The 24,311-nt window shown below is 47.4% G+C and overlaps 8 protein-coding genes across 9 annotated transcripts; 6 read left to right on the top strand and 2 right to left on the bottom strand.

Moving 5' to 3' along the window:
- Positions 1 to 216: 216 nt before the first annotated feature.
- BDCG_01974 (50S ribosomal protein L9e) lies at positions 217 to 2,047 on the top strand (the record flags this gene model as incomplete). Its single annotated transcript, XM_045417523.1, has 5 exons — positions 217 to 262; positions 961 to 1,008; positions 1,153 to 1,408; positions 1,708 to 1,885; positions 1,997 to 2,047. The coding sequence occupies 5 exons, from the start codon at positions 217 to 219 to the stop codon at positions 2,045 to 2,047; spliced, it is 579 nt and encodes a 192-aa protein (XP_045274310.1).
- A 1,151-nt stretch (positions 2,048 to 3,198) lies between these two features.
- On the top strand, positions 3,199 to 5,270 carry BDCG_01973 (triacylglycerol lipase; the record flags this gene model as incomplete). The annotated part of the gene is made up of 4 exons (XM_045417522.1): positions 3,199 to 3,294; positions 3,479 to 3,609; positions 3,732 to 4,554; positions 4,626 to 5,270. The coding sequence occupies 4 exons, from the start codon at positions 3,199 to 3,201 to the stop codon at positions 5,268 to 5,270; spliced, it is 1,695 nt and encodes a 564-aa protein (XP_045274309.1).
- Positions 5,271 to 5,329: 59 nt separating this feature from the next.
- Positions 5,330 to 9,241, top strand: BDCG_01972 (uncharacterized protein). Its single transcript, XM_045417521.1, has 4 exons — positions 5,330 to 6,514; positions 6,651 to 6,773; positions 6,874 to 7,027; positions 7,128 to 9,241. Exons 2-4 carry the CDS (start codon positions 6,747 to 6,749, stop codon positions 8,435 to 8,437), a joined length of 1,491 nt encoding a protein of 496 aa, XP_045274308.1. The 5' UTR covers positions 5,330 to 6,514; positions 6,651 to 6,746; the 3' UTR covers positions 8,438 to 9,241.
- BDCG_01971 (methylene-fatty-acyl-phospholipid synthase) lies at positions 9,136 to 11,473 on the bottom strand. The gene is made up of 5 exons (XM_045417520.1): positions 11,120 to 11,473; positions 11,005 to 11,044; positions 10,903 to 10,919; positions 10,358 to 10,784; positions 9,136 to 10,212 (listed from the first exon to the last, which is right to left on the bottom strand). Exons 1-5 carry the CDS (start codon positions 11,166 to 11,168, stop codon positions 10,137 to 10,139), a joined length of 609 nt encoding a protein of 202 aa, XP_045274307.1. The 5' UTR covers positions 11,169 to 11,473; the 3' UTR covers positions 9,136 to 10,136.
- Positions 11,474 to 11,654: 181 nt separating this feature from the next.
- BDCG_01970 (intermediate filament protein) lies at positions 11,655 to 16,665 on the top strand. Its single transcript, XM_045417519.1, has 3 exons — positions 11,655 to 14,607; positions 14,671 to 16,317; positions 16,421 to 16,665. Exons 1-2 carry the CDS (start codon positions 11,934 to 11,936, stop codon positions 15,792 to 15,794), a joined length of 3,798 nt encoding a protein of 1,265 aa, XP_045274306.1. The 5' UTR covers positions 11,655 to 11,933; the 3' UTR covers positions 15,795 to 16,317; positions 16,421 to 16,665.
- Positions 16,666 to 16,863: 198 nt separating this feature from the next.
- BDCG_16487 (uncharacterized protein) lies at positions 16,864 to 17,332 on the top strand (the record flags this gene model as incomplete). The annotated part of the gene is made up of 1 exon (XM_045425714.1): positions 16,864 to 17,332. The coding sequence occupies exon 1, from the start codon at positions 17,015 to 17,017 to the stop codon at positions 17,330 to 17,332; it is 318 nt and encodes a 105-aa protein (XP_045279862.1). The 5' UTR covers positions 16,864 to 17,014.
- A 139-nt stretch (positions 17,333 to 17,471) lies between these two features.
- BDCG_16486 (uncharacterized protein) lies at positions 17,472 to 19,458 on the top strand (the record flags this gene model as incomplete). Its single annotated transcript, XM_045425713.1, has 3 exons — positions 17,472 to 18,264; positions 18,359 to 18,671; positions 18,882 to 19,458. 3 exons carry the CDS (start codon positions 17,472 to 17,474, stop codon positions 19,456 to 19,458), a joined length of 1,683 nt encoding a protein of 560 aa, XP_045279861.1.
- Positions 19,459 to 19,664: 206 nt separating this feature from the next.
- Positions 19,665 to 21,831, bottom strand: BDCG_01968. 2 transcript variants are annotated; one of them, XM_045417518.1, is made up of 6 exons: positions 21,616 to 21,831; positions 21,261 to 21,440; positions 21,151 to 21,202; positions 20,896 to 21,079; positions 20,619 to 20,787; positions 19,665 to 20,348 (listed from the first exon to the last, which is right to left on the bottom strand). In XM_045417518.1, exons 2-5 carry the CDS (start codon positions 21,406 to 21,408, stop codon positions 20,644 to 20,646), a joined length of 528 nt encoding a protein of 175 aa, XP_045274305.1. In that variant the 5' UTR covers positions 21,409 to 21,440; positions 21,616 to 21,831; the 3' UTR covers positions 19,665 to 20,348; positions 20,619 to 20,643. The 2 variants fall into 2 exon arrangements, with proteins under 2 accessions (XP_045274305.1, XP_045279860.1); XM_045417517.1 differs by having other exon boundaries at positions 19,665 to 20,787.
- Positions 21,832 to 24,311: the final 2,480 nt, after the last annotated feature.

The raw sequence follows: 24,311 nt of genomic DNA, 5'->3' as shown, positions 1-24,311 counted from the left end.
GGCGAAACTAACTGTGTGTGAGTTTTGCTGCAAGAGAATTGTGCGTATCTCGAAGACGAACAACGCCGACGACGACGACCAACGACCACCACCACCAACCCCCCCCCCTTCCCTCGCCTCCTTCTTTTTTTTTTTCTTCTTCTTTCTTTCTTCCCTCAACCAACTCGGCCTATTTTCCCCCGCGAGAGACGCCCCCGTCGTCGTTACAGATTCAAGATGTACTACGTCTACTCCCAAGAGACACTGCCGATTCCGGATGACGGTGAGAGATTTGGATTGTTTTTTTTTTTTTCTTTAGTCTTCGTTTTTTATGGTTCTGGCTTTTAGAAACCCCCCCCCCCAGGTCTCCCCGTCTTCTGTCCACCTACCCAATCCTAGCTTTGCGCGCGTGTGTGTGTGTGTATATGTGTGCGTGCGCTTGAGTGCATAGCCTGTGGGCTGGAGCGGATATGGGACGAAGGCGGATACGAATTGAGAGGAGGGGGGCGTATGTGTGTGTGTGTGTGTGTGAAGAGGGACACATTTGCTACCGTTGGGGAGAACAGGGGATGAGGTGGATGATTGGATGGAGGGGGTATGTTGCGAATGGGGATCAGGCACAGAATTCAATGGCGAAATTTTTTTTTTTTTTTTTCGCGCGCGCGGCTACGATTTCACGATCTACGATGGACGGGATTGATGATTTTAAAAAAAAGCAAACTTGATATATTCGATGATTTTTTCGATATTCTTTTGGGCGGCTGGAAACAAATAAGGGGAAAAAAGTTATATTCTGGGCAAATTCGATTCGATAACAGACACAGAACAGACACAGACATAGCACCTACGCACCACACACACGTACACACATACGCAAACAACGCTACACACGTCGCTTTTGTATATTGCTTTGTCTAGAGGAGGCAGGGAATCTGAGAACATGATGTGCTGACCAGCTGTTTTTGCTTCGATGATTTATAGTGAAGGTGCACATCCGCTCGCGGGTCGTCACCGTTGAGGGACCACGAGGTATGCATCTCTCCTCCTCTCTACGTGTGGTTTGCGAAGGGATATTCTGGAGCATACCATATAAAATCACTCCCGTCTCAAAAAAAAAAAAAAAAAAAAAAAAAAAAAAAGAAAAAAGAAAAAAATCTAACCCAAACCAAACAGGCAAACTCGTCAAGGACCTCTCGCACGTCTCCGTCTCCTTCAGCATGCCCAAGAAGAACGTGCTGGCCATCGAGATCCACCATGGCTCGCGCAAGGCCGTTGCCTCCCTCAGAACAGTCCGCACCGTGATCAACAACCTTATTATCGGCGTCACCCGCGGCTTTAAATACAAGATGCGCTACGTCTATGCCCATTTCCCCATCAACGTCAACATTGAGAATAACAAGGAGACGGGACTTGCTGAGGTTGAGATTCGGTATGTATTTGTCTCTTTCCTTTTCTTTTATATATATATATATATATATATATTTCTTTTCTTTTCTTTCTTTTCGTCTTTTTATGAATGTTTTTGCTTTTCTTCGCTTGCGATTGGTTGGTGGGGGGTTTGCTGCTATATATGTCTTTTCAAAGACCATGCTGCAGATATAGGTTGAGCAGATTCAGGGTCAGGGAAAAAAGAAACGAGCAAAACGTGATGCCGTTAGACGAAGGATGGGATCGAACAACATGGAAAACACACGAAAATAGCTAATCTCTTCCTGCCAAAACAAATAGAAACTTCCTGGGCGAGAAGAGAGTCCGCCGCGTCATCTGCCAGCCCGGTGTCGAGATCATTACCTCCGCCAACGTCAAGGATGAGATCCAACTTTCTGGAAACTCGCTGGAGGGTGTTTCACAGAGCGCTGCTGATATCCAACAAATTTGCCGGGTTAGAAATAAGGATATCCGAAAAGTAAGGAAACCAACCAACCAGTCCCATCTCTTCCTCTGTCTGCTATGGGACGGTAACCCCGACATCCATGACTTCCCAATCCCCATATACTAACTATGTCCTTTCCAATAGTTCTTGGACGGTGTGTACGTTTCGGAGAAGGGTAATGTCATTGAGGAATAAAGGGGCGGGTTCACTATCTAGATGATATAGCGATCGGGAACAGGAAAAAAAAGGGGAAAAAAAAACTACAAAAAACAAAAAGGGCAGAGGAATGAAACCTATTTTTTCAAACAAAATTGAAAAGAAGTCCAAGAAAGAAAAACCAAACAAGGCGGATCATCAGGCCCGTTTTTCTGTTCTTTCTTTTCCTCCTTTTTTTAAACATGAAAATGGGACATGTCCTCTTTCTTTTTTCTTTTTTCTTTTTTTTTTTTTCCCCTTCCTTTTTTTCTAATTGGCCTTTTTTTTTCCTTTTAAGTTTTACCTACTTTTTCCCCGTGCAGGAGTTTTTTTAATTGACGTTCCTATTTTACTTTAACGACATGCGCTTCTTCCATTTCCCCCCATTTCTCCGTTCCACTCATAAAGGCAACCTTTGAACATAACGTGCCAAGACCTGATGCCAAGAACCAGTTAATGGTAAAAAAGCATGTGACAACGCTTGAGCCTCCGATGACCTCACCGATCTCTCTTTTCCTCATGAACCATTTGAAGAAGCTGTACTCCGTATACATATATGACAATTGCTGTCCCAACGATTGCTTCCGGGATTTAGGGGCAGGCTACCGGGCGCCAAACTATGCCTGTTATATTCATAACATCGCTTTTTCCACTGCTCAAACGGAGAGGCACTAGTGTCACTGCCTTGGTTGAGGGGACCAAAACAGGGCGGGCTGCACATGAAGCTTCCAAGCTACTGCCCTTTATACCTGCCCCTCTGCTGAAATGCTAATTCTTGAATTTGTAGAGTGTTCTATTATTGTCTAGATCTTTTTGGAAAGAGAAAAACAAAAAGGGAAAAGAAAAGGAACCAGAAATCTTACAGATAAAATCCCCCTTGGTGCGTAAGTCTAATGCCAATATCCACCAAACCCCCTCAATGCTCCCTCCCTTCAAAATAAAAGCTAAACACAGGTAAAGGAGCGGACGTTGATCAGTCAGTCATCTAACAGGCGAAAACAAGCCTCTCGGCTCGGCAGTCCTTTCCAGTTTGTTTAAACTCAAACAACACCATGCCCGCACCCATCCCAACAGCACGCACGACCACAGCACAGACGGCGCCGCAGAAAGACAACAAATAACACAACACCCCACAGCCACGCACCAAAGCCATGTCCATCCTCCTCACCAGCATCCTCCTCCATAGCTGGGATATCATCTTCTCCACCCTCGCCGCCCTCGTGCACATCTTCCAGACCTGCAAACATGTACGCTCACCCTCTCTTCCGTAGGCGGAAGGGACAAACAAACCATGCTGTTGCCTCCGCTACTCTTGCTGTTACTATTTTTGATATCCTACGACACACTATTTTCTCTCTTCTCTCGCAGTTACTGCTTGTATTATTTTCCGCGTTGGTATATCTCGCTTACATTGGCTGGTGTCTGCTGCAGAGATTGTATGTCTGGTGGTTTAGGAAGTCGCCGGAAGACCTTGCAAGGAAGCGCGTAGCGACCGCTGAAAGCTTCGAGGAGTGGCAGGCTGGGGCGGTTGCGTTGGATGAGGCGTTGGGGAATGATGTTTGGTTTGTTTTTCTTGTCTTCTTTTAAGCTTGAATCCTTTTTTTTTTTTTTTTTTTATCCCTTATCGGCCAGGTTTACTGATCCTTTTGTTTACTTCTTCTTCTTGCTTTTGTCTACGTTACAGGCGTGAAAGCAACCATAGCTTCCACTATGACCACCGCGTCATTAAACGGCGATTACAAAGTATCCGACAAGCGAAAAATGACAACGATGTCTGGACCATCGTCCATCTTATCCGGTCTGGGTTGGTGAGGAATCTAGTCAACATCATCTCGCCGCAGCTCTATGATCGTGCCCACTCGGGGACCAAACTTTTAATCGAAGAGTATATCTCGGAACTCGGACGCGCCATTGAATACATCACTGCTCTTGAAACCGTGCCCCGCGACCCCAAGGCCTTTGATTCACAGGATAAATTTCAATTGCTCTATGACACCCGACAGGCGTTCGGCAGGTCGACGTTGATCCTGCAGGGAGGTGCCGTATATGGGACCTGCCATTTAGGTGTTGTTAAAGCACTGTATCTGAGGGGATTGTTACCTCGAATCATCACCGGTACCGCCACCGGAGCTCTGGTTGCGGCACTCGTGGCGGTACATACTGATGATGAACTTATACCAGTGTTGAACGGAGAAGGGATCGGTGGGGCTGTTTCCGATCAGTCGATTGAGCAGAAGCGATCCAAGGGATTCAAGATTCTTAGGCTTCTCTCGCGTGAAAATGGATACGGATGGTTGTCTTCATTGGTCCGACGGGCTGAGGAGTATATTCGAGATTGTTATTTCCCAGATCTGAAACTTCTAGAGGGGTATGTGAAGTCCACTGTTGGTGAAATGACCTTCGAGGAGGCATTTGCGAAGACAAAGCGTTCCCTGAACATTACCATCCCAACTGCTGGGGGAGCAGGGACTCCAAATCTTCTCAACTACCTGACAGCGCCCAGTGTGGTAAGATACTTGTTTCCACTCCTTAGTTGGATGTTTATTGGGAACTCATTCTGTAATTAACATTATTTCAGTTGATATGGTCGGCTGTAGCCGCGTCGAACGTTTCATCCGCAACGGCTTCACGGGTAACTCTATACTGCAAGGACGAGACGGGAGCTATCGTCCCGTGGCCCGACGCAGAAGGTCTCCTCTTCAGGTCATGGCGTCAACTCGGTTACAACGAGCGCGAGTGTCCGCTTTCCCGCCTATCAGAACTGTTCAACGTGAACCATTTCATCGTTGCACAAGCTAGACCATTCCGGGTGCCCATATACTTACTAGAGGTCGAGCAGCCCGGAAAAGTGGTCTCCCGCCGCTGGGTCATCCTCGAGCGCACCTGCCACATTATAGGTCTGGAAATCCGGCACCGTTTGCGCCAGCTTGATAGTCTGGGTCTCCTGCCAACGCCACTCCGCCGCCTATTAATCTATGAGGATATACCGGGTCCACATATGACGATTCTGCCAGAGCTGGGGTGGATGGATTTGCTGAAGGTATTCAAGGCACCGCCTATGAGGGACGAAGAGCTTAGGGGATGGATATTGAAAGGGGAGCGGGGGACGTGGCCTGCTATTGCTGCTGTTCGGGTTCGGTGCACTGTGGAACTGGCGCTTGAGAAGGGGTATCAGGTTGTGAGGCCGCGGTCGAAGCCTGGGTTTGGGTTTGGGGATGAATGAGGGGTGGAAAGGGGTTTCTTTTTTTCTTTTTCTTTTTCTTTTCTTTTTTTTTTTTTTTTTTTTTTTTTTTTTTTTTTTTTTTGCATTGGTGGTTACGGCTTTGGTCTGGGTAAGTTACTGGTTACTGTTTTGTCTGGTATTAAGAGCGTAGTTTTTCGTGCTGTTTTAGACAGCGTAAGGCCATGGATAGTTACTTTGGTGCTATTTTTAATTCTTGTTCTTTTTAGTGGTTCATATCACTGTAGAATTTTCCTTTATACTGGATAGACGCGTGGATCCTCCCTATGCTGTGGTCGATATATGGCCATATTACTCTGTATGCTCTACTCCGTTATCAAACCGCGGATAAAGAGATGACGGCATTATTTTATGCACGATGACATAAAGTGAACAGCCGGGACGCTAAACCCGTTCAGGAGATGGGCAGCACCGGCACAGCTGGCGGCATTAACTTTAATCCGGGCAGGTAACGGCGGTACCTCTGCCTTGGCCCAGCGGCACTGCCAACGCCAGGTACTTACTTGCTTGCTTCTATCTCGATCCTGCTCTCTCCTCTGCGTTTCTCCTCTCTCCGCCTTTTACATATCCTCACCACTCACCAGGCGCCGTGACTATACACCATCTCAATCACTCACACGCTCTCCCATCTATTCTTATATTAAATCCCCCCATGTGAGCAGGTCGCAGCTATTTCTCCTCCCGCTTGAGAATCACCAACAATCGTTTTTTTTTTTTTTTTTTTGTTTTTTGCTTCTTATTACAATACCACCAGACGGACACGGGACACGGACACGGACACAGGCAAGCTTCCGCAAAACTCATCCCACAACCACCAGCAAGCACCATACACCGTACACCGTACACCGTACACGCTTCCGGTTCTCGAACCCATCCCCGTGCCGGAAACAGGTGTTTTCGAAGGGGACTCGAGAAACAGCGGGTCTTTCCTGTTTCCCTTTACTTTTCGAAAAACCTACCCTTACTCACTCACTTGCGCATTATACAATCCTGCCGCTTTTTCAGAGCGGACCGACCCCCAGTAGTCTTTATTTTGGCGCGCGCGCGTGGGAGCCGGGACAGGATAACCAGCCCATCATCAATTCAGCATCATCTATATATTCCCGCTGCCTTTCTCCCTCCCCACCCCCCCCCCCCCCCCTTTTCAGTGAAGATGGCGGTTCAAGCAGCTATGATCGCGGACACCATCACCGCGATGAAGAGGGCGCTTGAGCGGCAGCGGTCAGGTTTGTGGTTTTCTTCCTCTCTCGCTTTTCCGCTTGTGTATTTTGTATTTTTTTTTTTTTTTCTTGTTAACCTCTTTTACTTCTGCTCATATCTGGATCTGGCTGACATATGATTTTTTTTCTTCCCTTCTGTTAGTTACTGGCGTCGACGACCCCCATCACACAACCCACGAATCGCGGAAATAAACTTAGGATAAATGCGGAATATGTTCATGAGGGAGCTCTTGGGTTCATGGATGGGCTGGAGTTTTATAGAAAGGTATGGGAGAAAGAATAAAAGAGAAAAAATTCTTTGTGTTTTGCGCTTCGAAGAGCGAGAAAGCTAATACGGGATGTCATCATTTTTGTTCATTTGATAGAGGATCAATCATGCCGGTTATACGAGGGATATATTAGAACGCAATCCGCCCAAATATGACTCTGAGGGCGATGAATTGGATGAAGAAGACGCGGAGGAACACGCCGATCCTGAATTGGCGGACGAAAATCCGTTCGGGGAGATACACCTGGAAGGTAGGTTGCTGTATCCGATACAAAACCCCGCGGGATTTTGTTATTCCTCTTCAATACGGATCAGATATGTCCTAACTCCATTTTTTTCATTCGTTCATAGAACTCCTCGGCCCTCTGAAACATCCTTCCCAACTCGCGACCCACCCATCCATGTCCCATCCGTATACCTCCAAAAGCCTACAAAAGATGGTGGACAATGCCAACGCAAAGCTTCGACAGGAGCAGGAGATCCTCCATAAGGCCAAGAGACTACACAGGGAGCTGCTGGGCGATGCACCTTGGATGCCTTGCGGCTTTTTGGAGACCATGGACGATAGAAATATATTTGACCCGAATTACGGATTTAATAGCCATCCCTCGTCAAAACACGGGAATGGGAGGGGTAAATCGGGCCAATCCTCGCGCAGAGGATCGGCTGTGGATCAGGCTCTCCAGACAGGGAATAAGTTCGCAACAAGCGTGCCGAATCACGACGCCTTGGATTACGCAGTCAATGGCGTGTCTGCCGCGCAGCGCAATGCTGGTCATGATGTTGAGATGGGTGATGCCTCGGAGGAGCCGCTGGAGAAGAAGGACCCAGTTGATCCCGAGAAGAAGGTTATGAATGAGCCCACCAAACCAAATGGGCAGGCTGTATCTCCTCCAGAGTCTATAAATGGAGATGACATATCGAAGAACGCGGAGGCAAAAGGACAATCGTCGAAAGCAACTACCGACGAAGATCCTCTCAAAACCAAAGAAGAACCTAAGGATAGCACCCCCGTTGATGCTACCGCCACTGCCAACGGAGATGACATAAACATGGATAAAGATAAAGACGGTGACCGCACAGAAGACGAAGCAGCCGACGGCAACGACGAAGGAATCTCCTCTCCCGAACCCCCACGCCGCATGACCACCCGCGCCCGCGCAAACCAAGCCGCAAACCAACCCACAACCCCAACCTCTTCAGACACCGCCCGCTCCGACACCCCTTCCTCCTCCACAGCCAACGACCCCTTAACCATGCACCCCATCTTCGTCCTCCCTCCCACCCACCTCGACCGCACCTGCGGCCTTCCCCCCACTGAAGCCGACGAAGTCCGCCGTATGCTCTGGTCCTATATCCAGAAGCAGGAAGAGACGGTGCGTGCGTCGCAGCGCATGTACCAGATGCTGCTGGGCGCGTATCGGAAGAAGCAGCTGGTGTGGGAGGGGTGTAAAGCGGGGGGCCATGGGGGGGATTTGGGGGATGGGGGGGATTGGTATGATCGGGGCCAGGGGGGGTTGGGGGATGGGGGGGATTTGGGGAAGGGGGCTGATGAGGATGGGGTTGATGGTGGGGTGGATAAAGGGAGGGGGGGGGGGGGTGGGTCAGGGACGGGGACGGGGACGGGGTCGGGGAAGAGGGGGAGGGGACGGAGGACGTGATTGATTTTTTTTTTTCTTTTTGTCTTTTATTTTCTTTTATTTTCTTCGATTTTGAGGTTGGGATTTTTGGACTTTTTTTTAGCTGGATTCGATTGGATAAGATTGAACTGGGATGGCATTGAAGGATGGATGGATGGATTGGTTGACTGATTGATGAAATATGAACGTGCAAAACATCTGAGATATAGGCAGATAGGGCGGAGCCTCTCATTTTTTTTATTTTATTTTTTTTTTTTTGATTTTTCTTCCCCGTCTCGCTTTTCCCCTGTTGGTATTCTTCTGCTCATCGTCGGTGATTTAGGGATTTAGCGAACCGTTTTTTATTCTTTTTGTTCTTTTCCCCTCCTCTGTACCCTACCATTCTCTCTCCCTCTTCATCATTGTTATCTTTATCTCGCCGTCTCCTTTCCTAAGTCTCTATTCCTATTCCCTCTTCCCTTTCTATCTAATCTTCCACCCACCCAAGGCGGCTTTGGCTTTTATTAATGTAGGTCGATTGGGTGCTTTTTGCTTTGGCTTTTGCGTTGTTCATCTTCCCGGTGACCTCCCATTTTCTTCCTGCTGGTCCACCAGAGGAGAGGACCTTGTAACGATAAAAACTGAATGCTTTTTCTTTCTATATCCTTCATATACTTCATCAATCTCAGCGTGAAGATTCCCAGTTACGTTGGTAAAAAGGCAAAAACTCAATGACTTCTCTTCTATTCTCATTTTGAATTAAATGTAACCCCTCTCTCTATACGGTATATCGCCCGCCGCTTACCTAGGTGCTCCCATCTCTCCTAGGATAGCTATAGTTATGTGTACACATGGGTAACTGTAAGTTAGCAGAAGATGCTCGCGTTGATGAAAGAGTATCAATTAGCTTGGAAAGTGGTAAATTATTTTCTCCTTTCCATTGACACTAGCATAACTCTACCTTTCATCTTTTTTATGTATTTACAGATGGTAACCAGGGGATATACATATAAGCCCACAACCACGTTTCCCTATTCCATTTCTCGTAACATTATCATTCATTTAATAACCCATCCCATCCCGCCCGATCATCCGTATACCTCCATCTATATTTGCTAAATAAGAATAATGAAAAAAAAAAAAAAAGAAGAAGAAGAAGGAAGAAGGCTCTCTACCCCTTTCCCACCCTCCTCTCTCCCTCGCGTCCCCTGCTCCGCACCATCCAGCCCACCCCACATCTCAAATAAAAAAAGAGCGCAATTGATCGTTGAAGATACATATATATAATAATAAGAAAAAAAAAATTCGTTCCACATCTCTTCTACTACGGGAACCCTATATCCCACCCCCTGCTTCTCGCCTCCTGAACATGAAAATAAAATAGCAAAACACACGGGCGCTCGATACAAAAACAAAACATAAAACATTCGAACCGCATGAAGATTTTATGTACCTTGAGTATAATTATATCCCAGCCCTATCCATATACGTATATATATATGTTGCATAGCCGTAGTAAGTATATAACAAGAGCGATCACAGATAAACAAAGAGAAGACGGCGTAGGGTGTTAGGCGAGTCAGACAGATATTTTGATCCATCATCGACAGGGATGGAACGTTGAAGTCCTTAGTCGATGATCAGGGTTCGGGGGTTGCCAGAAAAAAGCTGTTTTTTTTGGGCATTATTTCTTTCCAATCCTCTTCCTTCCAGCAGCGGATGGGATGGAAGTGAGGGCGACTCAAGCGCGCTTGCCGCCTTTCTTGGACTTGGCGCGGTCTCGTTCGCGCTGTGCGTAGATTTCGGCGGTGAAGGGACTGTGTTGGGTGACGGTTATTAGCTGTTAATTCTGATCCGGGGATAAAATTTGTAGATGGGAAGGCAGCATAATAAGGGGTAAAAAAAAGGGGGGGAGGAGGAGGGGGAGGAGGAGGAGGAGGAGGAGGAGAGGGGGGCACTCACTCTTCCCACTTCAATGCAATCCAGTAGCACACAAACACCTCAAGCGTCAGTAGCAAACCGGCCACTTTCCCTTTATACAACGCCACGGCCAAAAAGCTCATGGTGCTACCCCAGTACATTGGCGAACCAGTGACATTGAAGGGGAACCCGGTCACAGGCGCATCCATCAGGATCCCAAAGTAATCGCCCAGATACGTGCCCGTGAGGCCCAGGGCCCACATGCTGGAGAGCACGAGCGTGTTCCCCGCGGCAAAGAGGCCATAGGCGAGATACGGCTGGGTGACGGGCTGGTAGAAAGGTTGGTCGGCCAGCGCCTGGTTGTAGAGGTGGTCGCGGAATATGCCGAGGGAGAAGATGGCGAAGGCGAGGGCGTAGCAGCCGTTGTAGGCACTGCCGAAGATGCGGGTTAGGAAGTGGTTGCGGTATTCTGTTGTTTCGTTGTTATTTTTATATTCTCTCATTTATGAAGTGGAGTACATGTATATGCGCTGCTCTAGGCAGATGAGTTTTGAATATTTTGTTACTTGGGGGGCCGCAGGACGGACCTTGACGGGCGACGATGCTGTGGTTGGCACATTGGTTAGCTCTATATAACTCTTACGGCATACCTCTTTTCTTTTTGTCTGCTCGATCAGGGAGGTTCTTACTTCCAGAAGATGGGATTGAACGCTATGGCGACGGCAGCCACTGTTGTTGGGGCCAGGTTTCAGAGGTTAGTCTTAGTATGATATGATATGGATGAAAGTGGGTACAAATTCTTACAATGTAGGCTTTTTTGGGAGAAATCGACATAATCTGAGAGGGAGGACATTTTCGGGATAACCGTCCTTGGGATCAAGGTGAGGTAAGTAGAGAGGGGATTCGGTTAGGAGGAATTACTTTGTCGGAGGATTGGAAAATTACTGATGTTTTTGTTGTTTTGTTTTTTCTTTTTTTGTGTTGTGCCTGGGAAGTTAACTAGGTACAAACAGGGCAGCGTACTTCTGCAGAGGTTTTGACTGGGGCTGGGTAGAGAGATATATGACTTCGATTAATTATTTTTAAAATATCTTCTATTTTGCATCGCATTTCTCACCAGATATATATAATAATATTATCATCTATACAAAGACATCTCGGCGATCTGATAAGCAGAACTTACATAAGCAGCGTCTTCTCTCCACGGCCCAAAGAGGAAATGCCAGACTCCCGGACTTCAACTTCAACTTTTATAATTTGGTTAAGGGAAGTTAATTAAGTTAGTGCTTCACATGCCACAGTCACTTTCTTAGCCTTGGACCATTAGTCCCCTTCTGCTGCTACTACTAGCCGGGCTAATTCATGTTTTAATTCTGCTACCTAGGAATGCTGCCACGCTCCCATGTGCTGACCGCTATCCATACGTAACTGAGCATTCACCGCACTATCCAAGCTAACTAGCGTCGTCGTCGTCGTTGTTGTTGTTGTTGTTGAGGGTCCGAGAAAAAAGGAGAAGAGAGAACACAAAGAAAAAGCGAGCGAGGAATGCCTCTGCTGCATTATTCCCTTTCATGAAGTTGTCAAATTGACAGCATGGGGTCAGCTTGTGCTGGGGAGAATGGCCCTAAGTCGCCGTGACCTTACCATCGCCAGCTTGAGCGGCTTTATCGCATGGGGTTTGGCCGTGCGCTGGCTCCCCGTGCTTCGCTACATCGGATACGCCTTCGTCGTTGGTCTCTCTATCGCCGCCGCTTGCCTGGGTGCCGTTGTCCTTTTGACCGTGCGAAGTGGAAATGAGTGGAGAGCAAATAAAGCCAGTTTGGCTGGCACTTCCGTCGCCTTCCTCTCCCCCGATAAATGGGAACAAGATGTCAGGATATACGAGAAGAGCGTGGATTATCGCCCCGACCCGTTGTACCCTCGGTCGTTCCTTGTTTCCGAAGCGCTTAGTGAGCTCCTCGACCTCGCGCTAAGGGATTTTGTTTCATCATGGTATCAGGATATAAGCGGCAATCCAAGATTTATCAGTGAAGTTGATCGAGGGATAAGAGCTGTGCTAGGAAATTTAAGGGACAGGCTGCTCAGGGAAGACCTGGTGGAAATCCTAGTATCCCGGATTGTCCCGATTTTGACGAGCCACTTCAGGGATTTCGACAAAGCTGAGAGGGCAGTTCGAGGTAGAAACCTGTCGCGCACCGTGACTGAATCGGAGGAGCTGGAGATTGCAATTGCGAGTAGATACAGAGATGGAAATCTACATCCTGCCATATCTCTATCCTCGTTCTCGGACCCAAAACAGGTTCAGCAAGAGCACCTCCGCAAGCTAGTTGTCACACTTCTCCCACAACTGCTGCCAGAAGGTTTAATGAACAGCCGGGCGGTTGCCGTTTTGATCAGGGAGATTGTCACCTGTGCCGTGCTATACCCGTTGATGTCGCTGCTCTCCGACCCTGATACTTGGAACCAGCTGATGGAAGCCTATGCGCGCACAGCATTGCAAGACCGCAAGACAGTGCGGAAACTGCGTGCAGCCCTGGACCAACATGCCTCGCCGGCTCCAAAGACTAAACAAAACCAAACATTCCCCAGGCTAAGGCCGGGCGATAGTGAAAGAGAATTTGAGCGGTTTGTCCGAGTTATTCGGCGATGCAACATCTTGTCAGATGCGAGGAGGTTCAGAAGCCAAATTGCCAGCCAACTGAAACGGGAGAGCATGGTCGAAGGCCAAGACCAGGTTTATCTACGCCGCCTGGAAACAGGGAAGCGGGTTTTAGATCAGAAGGTTTCGAAGCTTTCAGCGCTCTCTGGCCAGTCAAAGACTACTCCCGTAAATCCAGTTGATCTCCGCTACAGTTACATTTCGAATCCTCAAGAAGTATCGTTGGTGGATGTTATGCACAATGCAGCCGGGCTTTCATACTTTATGGAGTATATGGATCGTCTGAACCTCATGTCCCTAGTCCAGTTTTGGGTCGTCGTTGACGGGGTCCGAAATCCTCTTGAAGATGACTTTGGTGATGACACCCCCTCTAACGCTGTGACATGGACAACGGCCGATAGGAACGATGTCGTGCTGATCAGCGAGCAGCATCTGTCGAAGCCTGAGTTACGGGTTCCCCCTGAATCTAGACAGGCCGTGAAAGACTTCATCAACGCTGGAAAGCGAGCTACCCCAGCACAATACCGCAAAGCACGAACGGTCATTCTCACGACACAAACATCTGTTTTACTTGAAATGCAAAATAAATACTATCCTGACTTTAAAAAGTCGGATCTCTACTATAAATACTTGGCTTCTGATGAAGCTGCTTCCGCCTCCGCCTCTATCCCCCACCCGGAACGGCCGACTATCAACCGATCAGCAGGCTCCGAAGGCTCTGAACGGCGCCCGCTTCCGCCCCTTATAGGCCGCGCAGCTTCCCCGCAGTCAAACACAAAACCAAACGATCTATTACGAGCGGCTGTTTCTACAACCGATTTATTGAAATCCTCTAAACATCTAAATGACTCTCACTTCCTCCGGCGATCACTAGACTCGGATCGAGCTCCGTTGTTCGATGATGACCCGGAAACCGACCCTCTAGTAGCATCGACCCAGAGTATCGGAAAAGATTCTCAGAATGGGGATGGAGGGGACGGTCACTCCCGTCGTGTAATAGAAACTATGGAAGCCGCTTTGAATGATATTATTACCAACGAGCCGAATGATTCGAGACTAGAAGACACAAAAAGCTCCCTTTTACATCCGAGCAGAGATCAAGATTCATCAAGGAGTTCATTGGAGTCTCCACAACTTGACAACGGTCCAGCGGGGGAGAAGGGAAAACCAAGTATTGCTTCATTGGGCCTTGTTAATACCTCGTCTAGGATTGGAGTATTTGCCGATAACGACCTATTTTCAGACGAGGAAAAGTTTATCGAGGATGAATATGCAGACCCAGAGACACAAGAGGATGAAAAAGATCCTGCGGAAGAGATCCATGAAGCGGCGCCTGGCGATCTTGGTTTGGCTGAAGCTATATCTGCTTTGACATCTGATATAGAAAAGCTCATCGCTCAAGAGGCTGTTGTTGACACTCTCACCAGAAAGGCGGAATTAACTAATAATACCGCGGAGTTGCGTATATTAAGGAAATCCAAGTCGAGTCTTCAGCGTGAACTTCGCCGGAAGGAGATGCAGAGGCAGCAATACATTATCCAGGAAAGCGATAATAGTCTGTACGGGCGGTCCACTGTCCAAATCAAATCCATAATGGTTGGGAAGGAGGAGGATGGAAGGGAATACGCATTGTGTATGTCAGCCTTTAGGATTCGCACTCTACTGAAATTGACATAAAATTGCTAACCAAACCCAGACCTTATCGAGGTACAGAGGAATTCGGGAGACCAGATGTCCGCTGCGTCCTGGGCAATTCCTCGCCGTTATAGCGAATTCCATGAACTCCACCACCGACTACGAATGAGATACCCCTCCGTCCGCAACCTAGAATTCCCCCGCCGACGCATGGTAATGAAACTCCAAAAGGATTTCCTCCACAAACGCCGTCTCGCCCTCGAAGCCTACCTCCAGCAACTTCTCCTCCTCCCCGAGGTATGTCGAAGCCGTGATCTGCGTGCATTCCTATCCCAACGCGCCATCATCGCCTCCGATGATTCCAACCACCACCCTCCCCACCATGATCTCCACGAAGAAAACAAAGACCTCGTCACGCGGATCTACAACTCCGTCGCCGATGGCATGGACGATTTCCTAGGAAACATCACCGTCCTCGACCAGCTCTCAACAGCAGGTCAAAACCTCATCTCCGCCGCCACAAACCAACTTGCGACCACCAACACCAACACCCCCACCACGCAACCCGACCACCTCCTCATAAACCCCGAAGACTCCGTCACCGCTGCCGAAGCCGAAGCCGAACTTAACGCCTTCGAAGACCGCGAACTAGAACCCTTTGTGAAACCCATTTGCGACATGTTTCTCGAAATCTTCGAGCTGAACAGGGGCAACAACTGGCTGCGCGGGCGTGCTGTCGTCGTCGTCCTCCACCAGCTTCTCGGCGGCACCGTGGAGCGCAAGGTGCGCGAGTCCGCCCGCGCGCTCGTGCATGATTCGTCGTTGCTGCGCTATATCAATCTGGCGAAGGACACGTTGTGGCCTATTACCGCTCCTGCCCCTGCTCCTGCTGGCGATGGTGCTGCCGGTGCAGTTGCAGGCGGTGATGGATTTCGTAAGTTACGCGAAGCGAAGCCGCGGAGTTTAGCAGAGAAGATGAAAAGTCGTACGGAGGCGAGTGTTATGCTTGCGACGCTGGTGCCGGATCTTGCGGCGAGCGTGGTTGGGAGGGCGAATGCGCAAGCGGCAGCGAGGAGGCTGTTTGCAACGACGAATAATCAGAGGTTGAATGCGCATTTGGTTTTCACGATTTTGGATGAGGTTGTGTTTGTGTTGTTTGGGGGTGGGGGTGGGGGAGTTAGATGAGATTACAATTATTGTAGAGGAAGAGAGGGGGAGCTTTTGGTAGTGTAGGAGGTTGTGTTTGTATGAGAAAATGTGATAATGCCATGAGTAATGTGTGAATGTGGATACATATAACTGACAAGTCCTGGACTTAATTCTTTTATTTTTATTTTTATATTTTTTTTTCCCCGTTCGCGTCTATTTTTGCAGCGGTGGTTTCCATCTATCTGAACAATGTCTTTATTTTCTTCCCTTCTTCATTTTTCTTTTCCTTAATTCACTTTCGCCCTAGGCCCTCCTTGCCAGGCTTCGATTTCCGTCCCAATTTATACTCACTTCTCCATAGTTAAGAATTCATATGAGAAACTCCTTTCTCACTAAATCCCATTACAACTAAATAGGTGCAGTAAGGTTCCCTCCGCCACCCCCTTTTTTCCCGAAGATTGGAAAAATAGATGCGCAATAGCTTGAAGCTCTGGAAGTTAGATATGACTCCAAATATATTCTTTCTTATCCCCGAGCAAGTTTAAAACCTTCATTTAAGGTAAGTAGGTAGGTAGGTACCTTGTCGGGGCCTTTCGCTGTCAGAATTTGATTCTCCACTCTAGTCCCTCTCCAGCTAACAGCGGAATCAAAAACAACCAAAGCCCAGGCCAGACATAGCTTGTTAAACGATGATTGAGCCATCCGCTTTTCACTCTTGATGACACATGTGGCTGCAAGGTTATCACACATATCACTTTACATTAAAGTCCCCAATCAATCATTTTGCTACATGTACTATACATGTATGTACATTGACCCCCACATTTGGTTCTGTGGCGAGCTACAGTCACCTCGCGCATGCGCATGTAGCAGTGTCTTCTCTTCTGCCAGCCGCCCCCCTTCTCAGACCTTACCTCCAGCGGACACCATTTTAAGCCAAATCATCCAACTGTCGTGAGTAAGTGATTTGAATTGGTGTACACCGGTGCTAAATGGCCTCAGGTATAGTGAGCTGCTACAAAATTGCTAAGCTGAGCCTCACATCAGGCTTTTTGCCTGCGCATAATGGCCTCCGTGAAGGCCTTAGAAAGCCGCTACCACTAGACCAAAGGATGGATCGCAGCACTTCCACTGGAACTTGCAGCGGCAACTGCGATGCTTGATGAGTAGCACGGAAAGACGCTCGATTTCGCGCAGTCTCCGTCGGACAGGAACTCCTACACCTGGGGGGCCGAGTTGGGGAGCACAACGTGGTTATGGCATCGCATGCAGCGGGGGTGTATGGCAGCACCTCAGCGACAACTACTGCAATGTCCATGCTGTCTTCCTTTCCGCAGGTCCAGTTCGGGCTCATGGTAGGCATTGGGGCTGAGGTCCCAAGGCTGGAATGCGGCTATGATATCCGACTTGGTGACATTGTCGTTAGCCAGCCTGATGGGCAAAACGGCGGAGTCCAGTATGATCTTAAAAAGGCAAAGAAAGGAGGTCTTTTCGAGCGCAAGGAAATTCTCAACATGCCGCCGGAAGTCCTCCTCAACGCACTGGCTAAGCTGCAGGCTCAGCATGAAATCTGACCGTCGAAAGTTGCTGAATTTCTTGAAGAGATGGGGGGCAGGAATCATCGCATGTCCAAGTCGACACCCGGTTGACCTGGTTATGTACACCAGGGAAAAGAGAATGACCGGTTCTTCAAAGCATCCTATTCACATATTGATGGCTTCGGCTGCAGCAACTGCGATTCCGACCAGGAAATCCAGCGAGATAATCGGGATTCCACCGAGCCAGAGATTCACTACGGCATCATTGGAGCTGCTTTCTGTCATTCCAGCACAGATGATAGCCACGACGACTAAAGCAACGGACGCTCTTAAGGAGTTCTACTTCTGTGGCCGGGTGAACGTGCTCGAAAGTATCCAAACGATCCTGAATCTGACGATGCTAGAGAACAAAAATCATCCGTGCCGTCGGACAATGGTTATTTTTCAAGGCATTGGTGGAATTGGAAAGACCCAGACAGCCCTTGAATACGTCCGTCGCAACAGAAATATCTATAGCACAGTCTTCTGGGTTGATATCAGCAACGCAAGTAGATTGACGTCAGTGCCAATCGAATCATGGACGAAATTGATAACTCATTATGCGAAGAAGTACCCCGGGGAAGAGAAGTTTGGTAGTATTGCAGCAGACCTTCAGATTCCGGGGCAAATCGATCGTCAGGGCCAGCTGAGAGGAAATGCTGCCAAATCTCCGTGGCAGTGTGTACGTAAATGGCTCGCGAGGGATGCGAATATCGGGTGGTGTCTTGTCGTCGACGGAATCAACGACGAGGCAGACGGGGACCGTATGCTGGAATTGCTTCCCGCTTGCGATCATGGACACATCATTGCTACGTCTAGGGTACGTTTATCCGACTTCAAGATCATTGAAATCCCAGAGCTGGAGGAGCAGTTTTCTGTGAAGATGCTTCTAGATCGCCGGGTAGATTCTCTTAAAGATGAAGACGAAGGTAGTTCTCCCCCGCGGGTTGGTGGCCCCCCCCTATTTATTTTCTTTGGAATCATTGTCCCCATGGAGTGGTTAAAGTCACTCACCATCAATAGCAAAACCCGCAGCAGAACAAGTTGCAGAAATGATCGGATACCTTCCACTTGCCCTTTCCCAAGCAGCGGCCTACATTAAGAAGAAAGCCCTCAGGCTAGTGCAATACCTAGGCAGACTTCGCAACAACATTGCTCGGCTCATCGGCGAGAAATTCTTGAAGTTCTCCGGCGGTGTTTTCTCGTGCTGGGAATTATCTATCCAGGAACTCGTCAAATCGTACGCTCACGCCTTTGACTTGCTTCGGCTCTGCTCGTTTTTAAGCCCAAATGGAATTTCGGAAGAATTACTCTACCGCGGTCTCGAGGCCATCGAGTGCGCTCAAAACGGTAATATAGCCTTCTTCTTCTGTCATAAGTCGAGAAGCATACACCTCCCCGCCCCGCCCTGCCCCTTTTATTTAAGGATCTTTGTCTTTGATATCACTGACATGTTGTGGAAATAGAACAGTTTCACCTAGAAACGCTATAGACGGGCTAGTCACATACTCCTTGATGAAGATAAAAGCCTAGCGGCACTTTATAGAGATGGCGCACGATTGGTCACTTGCTTAGTAGGGTTGGATAAAACGGCGACACGCGCGAGTCATGCGAATGGATATACGAACAGGAAATCAGGGCCCAACTGGACCTGTGTTTCAATAAATATGTTCAGAAAGACATTGTCACGAGTGACGCTGTTGCGGCGGATGACAATCTTGCCTGGGCGATTCGCCAGCTGGGGGTGCTTAAGGTTTGGCGGTCAGACAGACGATTGTGTCGCAGCAGCCCTTCTCAAGCTTTCAATCAGCTTGTATACAAAGAATAAGGGGAAGGAGAAGCTGCCCAACGTTGATGGCCACCCTGACATTGAACTCAGGTTGCTGTATGCCATGCCATGCGTAGCTTGGCGAAGCTGTTGGTCCTGCACGATGGACTTGGTAGGAGCCCTGAAGAAATCACCCGCTTGCTCGATACCGTTGAGCGTGGGTACAACAAATTCCGCTAGATGCTCAGCTTCTGAAAATCCAAAACCTGAAGGCATCGCATCTCCGGAACCTGGACGACTTCGACGGGGCGCTGACGCTGTATCAAATATGCATGGAGAACTGCGCCAGGGTTAACTTATTGAATATTAGCAGCTATGAGTCTGTCTGACCGCATTATTGTTTCTGAACAGTTCCCTTCAGACCCTTATTTCGAAGGTAGTCAGATTGTGTTGATGTGGTTAGTTTTTATGTAGTCAGTGATTGAACTCTGAATTGTGGTTTTGCGAAAAATCGCTTATTCAGCCACACTAGTTAGTGATAGTTAACTAACTAGCTCTAGTAAATAATAGACCCTGAAAACTATTTTCTATAAAAATTGAATTTCAAACCAACCCACTCCACTTCCACTAGATTGCGGGCGCTCTATGGGTTGGGTATTATTTTGTTTAGTTAGTTAGAGCCGGCAACTAACTAACCATAGATCTAAATTAAATATCATCTTCTTGAAAGAGATTCTTCAATGGATGCATGAACATTAGAATAAATATACTGAAATAGTTAACTACATACCCACACCTCACAAACACAAATCACAAAATACGATTTCTTGGAAAGTCAGGGAGTGATATAGCAACTTCAATACTAGCTAGGCTAGGTCCCAAGTTTGATTGACCCGATGTACTGAAACCCCCCCGTCTTCGTCCCTTCTATTACACGAACATAGAATAGTAATGGAGAGAGATAACCACGACAACGAAGAGAACGACGATGTTGAATAAAGCTGGAGAGTAGAAAAATTCAGGAAAGTAAAGTAAATATGAAAGAATATATACATGTAAAAAAAAGGGGGAAAGAAAGAACGTTTTCAAAAGACCGCAAGACCTCTCCCTCTATATAGACCCTTTCTACATTCATACATTCATAAACCAAAAACCCGCTCCCTCTTCCATGCAAGCGGACCACACGATGCAAGTGGTTCAGTGAAGAAAGAGTGGTGGATGAGATAAGAGAGGTGTGATGGAAGTCTAGTTAGTTAGTAGTTATCTTTTGAGATACCGAGACAGGGTAAAGAAATGATTAAAACATAGCATCAATGAATGACTACCTCAACTTAAATTCCTAGCAAAACTAGCAAAATACTAACTAGAACTAAACCGACGACAAAACAAGAATATGTCTAGCAAATCGAACACATTCATTTCTCAAGAACTAGTACGGCATAAGTGGGGAGAGAGAGAGAGATGGGTGTATGTTAATAGTTAAAATAAAAAGTAGAAAAAGATAAACTCTTTTACCTCTACTTTACGTCTTTGTGGTAGCTCATTCATCGCCGCCTTTCTTCTTGGATTTCTTCGAGCTGACGGGGGCGCCTTGTTTCTTCTGGTGGACGATGAGGCGGGTCCATGACTCCTCCTTATCCCACTCGAAGCCTGCGAGGATGGGGTTGTCGAGTTCGTCGTCGGCCTGTTGGGTTTTTTCCATATGTGGTTAGCTAGGTATATGGTATACACACTATATATATAAATATACATGTATGTATGGCGTGTTCTGTTTAGGAAAGAGGAGATATACCTTCTTCTTGAACTGCTTGTGGATAGCGTCTAGCGCGTCCTTGATGGTGACGCCCTTGAGGTTTCTGGCGGTGACTTCGAGGCCTAGGGGGAAGTGCAGGTCTATCCGCTTGACGGGCGGGGTGGTGAGGAGTTTCTTGAGGACTTCTTTGTCGTCGAGTGATGAAGGGGGGGTATTGAGTTTCCTGTGGGTGTCCCAAAGGTTAATACACATATACATACTGCATATGTAACGATAGGATTCCTATATGCTTACCAGCCGAGCTTTTGTGTCTCGGGGGCAATGGCTAGTTCGATTCCTTCCTTTTCTATATAGGATGTCAGTATGGATTCTTATTTTATTCTATGCATGAAGGATAGACATACCTAGGTCATTGATGTTCCGGACGCCTTCCGACGTCGAGGTCGCACGCTTGTGAGCCTTTTCCTTCTTTTGGGCGTCTTTGGAGTCCTTGGGAGGGGATATTGAGAGACCAGCTACGGCGGAATCGACCTTGGAGAGCTCTTCCGACATGATGAATTGGGATGTGTGTTTGTTGGGTAGTGCTTGAGGGTTCAGGGGTAGAGGTTAGTTTAAGAGGACAGAGAGAGTACCTGGAAGATGCCAAGTGAAGGGGTAAAAAGGAGGAGAGTGTGCAGGTATATATGAAGGTATACTGTAGCACATGAGAGATATGGGAGAGGTTATGGATAAGTGAGCCAGTCAGTGACATCTACGTACTGTGAGAGTTGACTATAGGCACGGATAGCACGTATACAGCGATAGGCAGTAGCAGCAGGTAGCAGCTAGCAAGTAGCAAGTAGCAAATAGTAGTAGGTGATAGTCAGATGATTCAGGATAGAAACCAGGCACAGGCACAGGCACGGCACGGCACGAATGGCGATGAGACAAGGAGGAGGAGGAGGAGGAGGATGAGGAGGAGGAGGAGGAGGAGGAGGAGAAAGAAGAGGAGAGAAGGGGGAAGCACAACAGAGTAAGGGAGCAAGGGGAGGCTGAGTCAGGTGGTCACACTGCCAGAAAGCGGGGATGGCAGCAAGGCCCATCTGGGGTGACCCCGGGGTGACCGGCTGCTGCTATACTCCTGCCGCTTGTCAATGACGTACCATCCAAGTACCCGGCTATGGTTTCCCCTAATGCAAAGTAGCCTGGGGAAGTAACCTAATTATTAATTGCGGCTAGGTCTGGATCAAGCCGTCCATGGATCTGTGCATTTGTAGAGCCCGTGTACCCGCGGCGTGTTCCCAGCGGCGAAAGGGTACCTCCCGGGTACATCTGGGCTAGACCAAATGTTATTAAATGAAATTTGTTCCTTGGTGTGAGTACCTATACTATTCTTTATGATTGTATATATATAACTATATATAGTTATACAATATAATAACTTATAATTCCCCCTACTCCGTACATTTCACCACAATAACAAATCCAATATATCTCTCCTCTCACCATCCTGCTCACGCCACCCATTTCTATTTCCATAACAAATGCTGTCGCCGTTTAGGTTAGTTAGTTCAAACGCTAGTCCTTTGTCTCCTCTTTTTGCCTGGCCCGCTTGGCGCTAACCCTGCACCCCGCATTTTTTGTATGGAGCAAGTTCCACTCTCAAGTCTCAGGTCTCGCGGTGGTTGGGTTCTGGACCAAGAAGTTGTGTTGTGGTCCTGAATGGGCCGCTGTATTAAACGGGAAGTTGCTGTTGTAACTACTTTGTACTCTGTATGCACCTTTCCACTACATTTCAATTACTCCGTACTATATTATTAGAGTTTTGCAGAGAGTATAGAGAGGGGACATGACATATCAGATAATATTTTACTCCGAACAATCAACAATGTATAGCAGCTTATCACCTCTTCTCCAACAATGGTAAACTGCAACAAGAGAAAGCTGAGACAAATCTCCTACCTCCTCCTTCTCATTTGAGCCAATCAATCACCCAGCATCAAACCGATTTATTGACATGTTTTTTTTTTTCAATCTCAACAAATCAATCCGGACAAGCATAGAAGCCCATCTTTGAAACACAGCATGTTCAGATCCTGGCTCAGGTATATATCTCCTATTCTAAGCATGTCTGAGAACACACTTCTATGAACTCTCATTTAATGAGATTGTACTCACTCAACCATCTAGAGAATAAAATTAATATAGCTAGCTATCCGAGAGTAAGTCTTGATTCTAATAACAAAACATAGCGCAAATCAAGAAAGAAAGAAAGAGAAGGAAGAAAAACTATCAAGCATCTCATAGTCCCAAGCTCTAACAGTTTATCTACACATGTTCAAAGCTCTAATAAGAGATTCTTCTATTCTTCTCTCAGGTCTAGCACCTTGTACATGTACATGTGCATAGTCTTTTGATAGTTCCAATTGAGCTTCCTTACACACAGCTATGTCAGGCCTCGGCCCTGCAAGTCCATGATAAATATCTTCGAAAATATCTTCAAGAACCACATCACGTCATATCAAACTACACTGTCAGGCTTCGGACCGCTATCTAAGCCTTAGAAATAATCTATCAATGTCTAAAAAAATATCCTTTAAGATAAACTTTGTGTGTTTGGACCCATCGCAAGGCAATTGGTACAATTGGAATTTAGGAGATATGCAAAGATACCAGCATTCCAAATACTCACTCTCAAGGATCTCAGGCACAGTCAAGCGTGCATCCAGATCAGGGTTTAAGACCTCAGCTAGGAATTGAATGTCTTCACCCAGCAACCCCCTTCTCAACCATTTCATTTGCCCACATATACGCCTCATCTGCCTGTGGTGTAGGTAACTTTTTGCCACACTACACTCCCTGTCCTCGGCATAGAATGGAATGGAGGCCATGCCAAAGTTGATTGCAAGTTTTTCGCGGACGGCCTTCGTTTTGTCCCCCAAGGCTCCTGTGGAGATCGAATCGTACATTCAAAGGAGGACTAGCGCGTGGTTGTTCAGCGGCTATTCTGTAGCAAAACACATAGCGCGTTCTAGATGACCTCAATATTCGAAATTTGGATTTGTACTGTACGTCGGCTTCCTCACGCTTTTTACGTTTGCTTGCCAGGTTGGCAGGGATTACTCAGCCGGCCATTCTGTTATTGGATAGTCAATTCGAAAGCACCAGTATATCTTCTATTCCACATAATACTCATTATTATAGAGATCCCTCCAGGTATAGAGACCCCTGACTATAGAGATCTCTGAGTATAGAGACTCTCAGATATAGAAACCCCCTGGATAGAGTCTCCTCTGAGTATAGAGCCCCCTGAGTATAGAGACTGTCCCAGGGTCTACGGAGTAGAGCTCTCTACTGATGTGAGTCACTATTTCATAAAACCTTCAATGAGGAGATCTTGATTACTGTTGAACCTGAGAATGGATCCAAATGTGAAGGATCTGCGTGCGGGTGAGAATCATGAGTCCGCCAAATAT

The sequence above is a fragment of the Blastomyces dermatitidis genome (genome assembly GCF_000003525.1).
Source record: "Blastomyces dermatitidis ER-3 genomic scaffold supercont1.2, whole genome shotgun sequence".
NCBI classification, from domain to species: Eukaryota; Fungi; Ascomycota; class Eurotiomycetes; order Onygenales; family Ajellomycetaceae; genus Blastomyces; species Blastomyces dermatitidis.
Note: the sequence above shows the minus strand (reverse complement) of the source record. Positions and strands in the feature narration are given on the sequence as shown.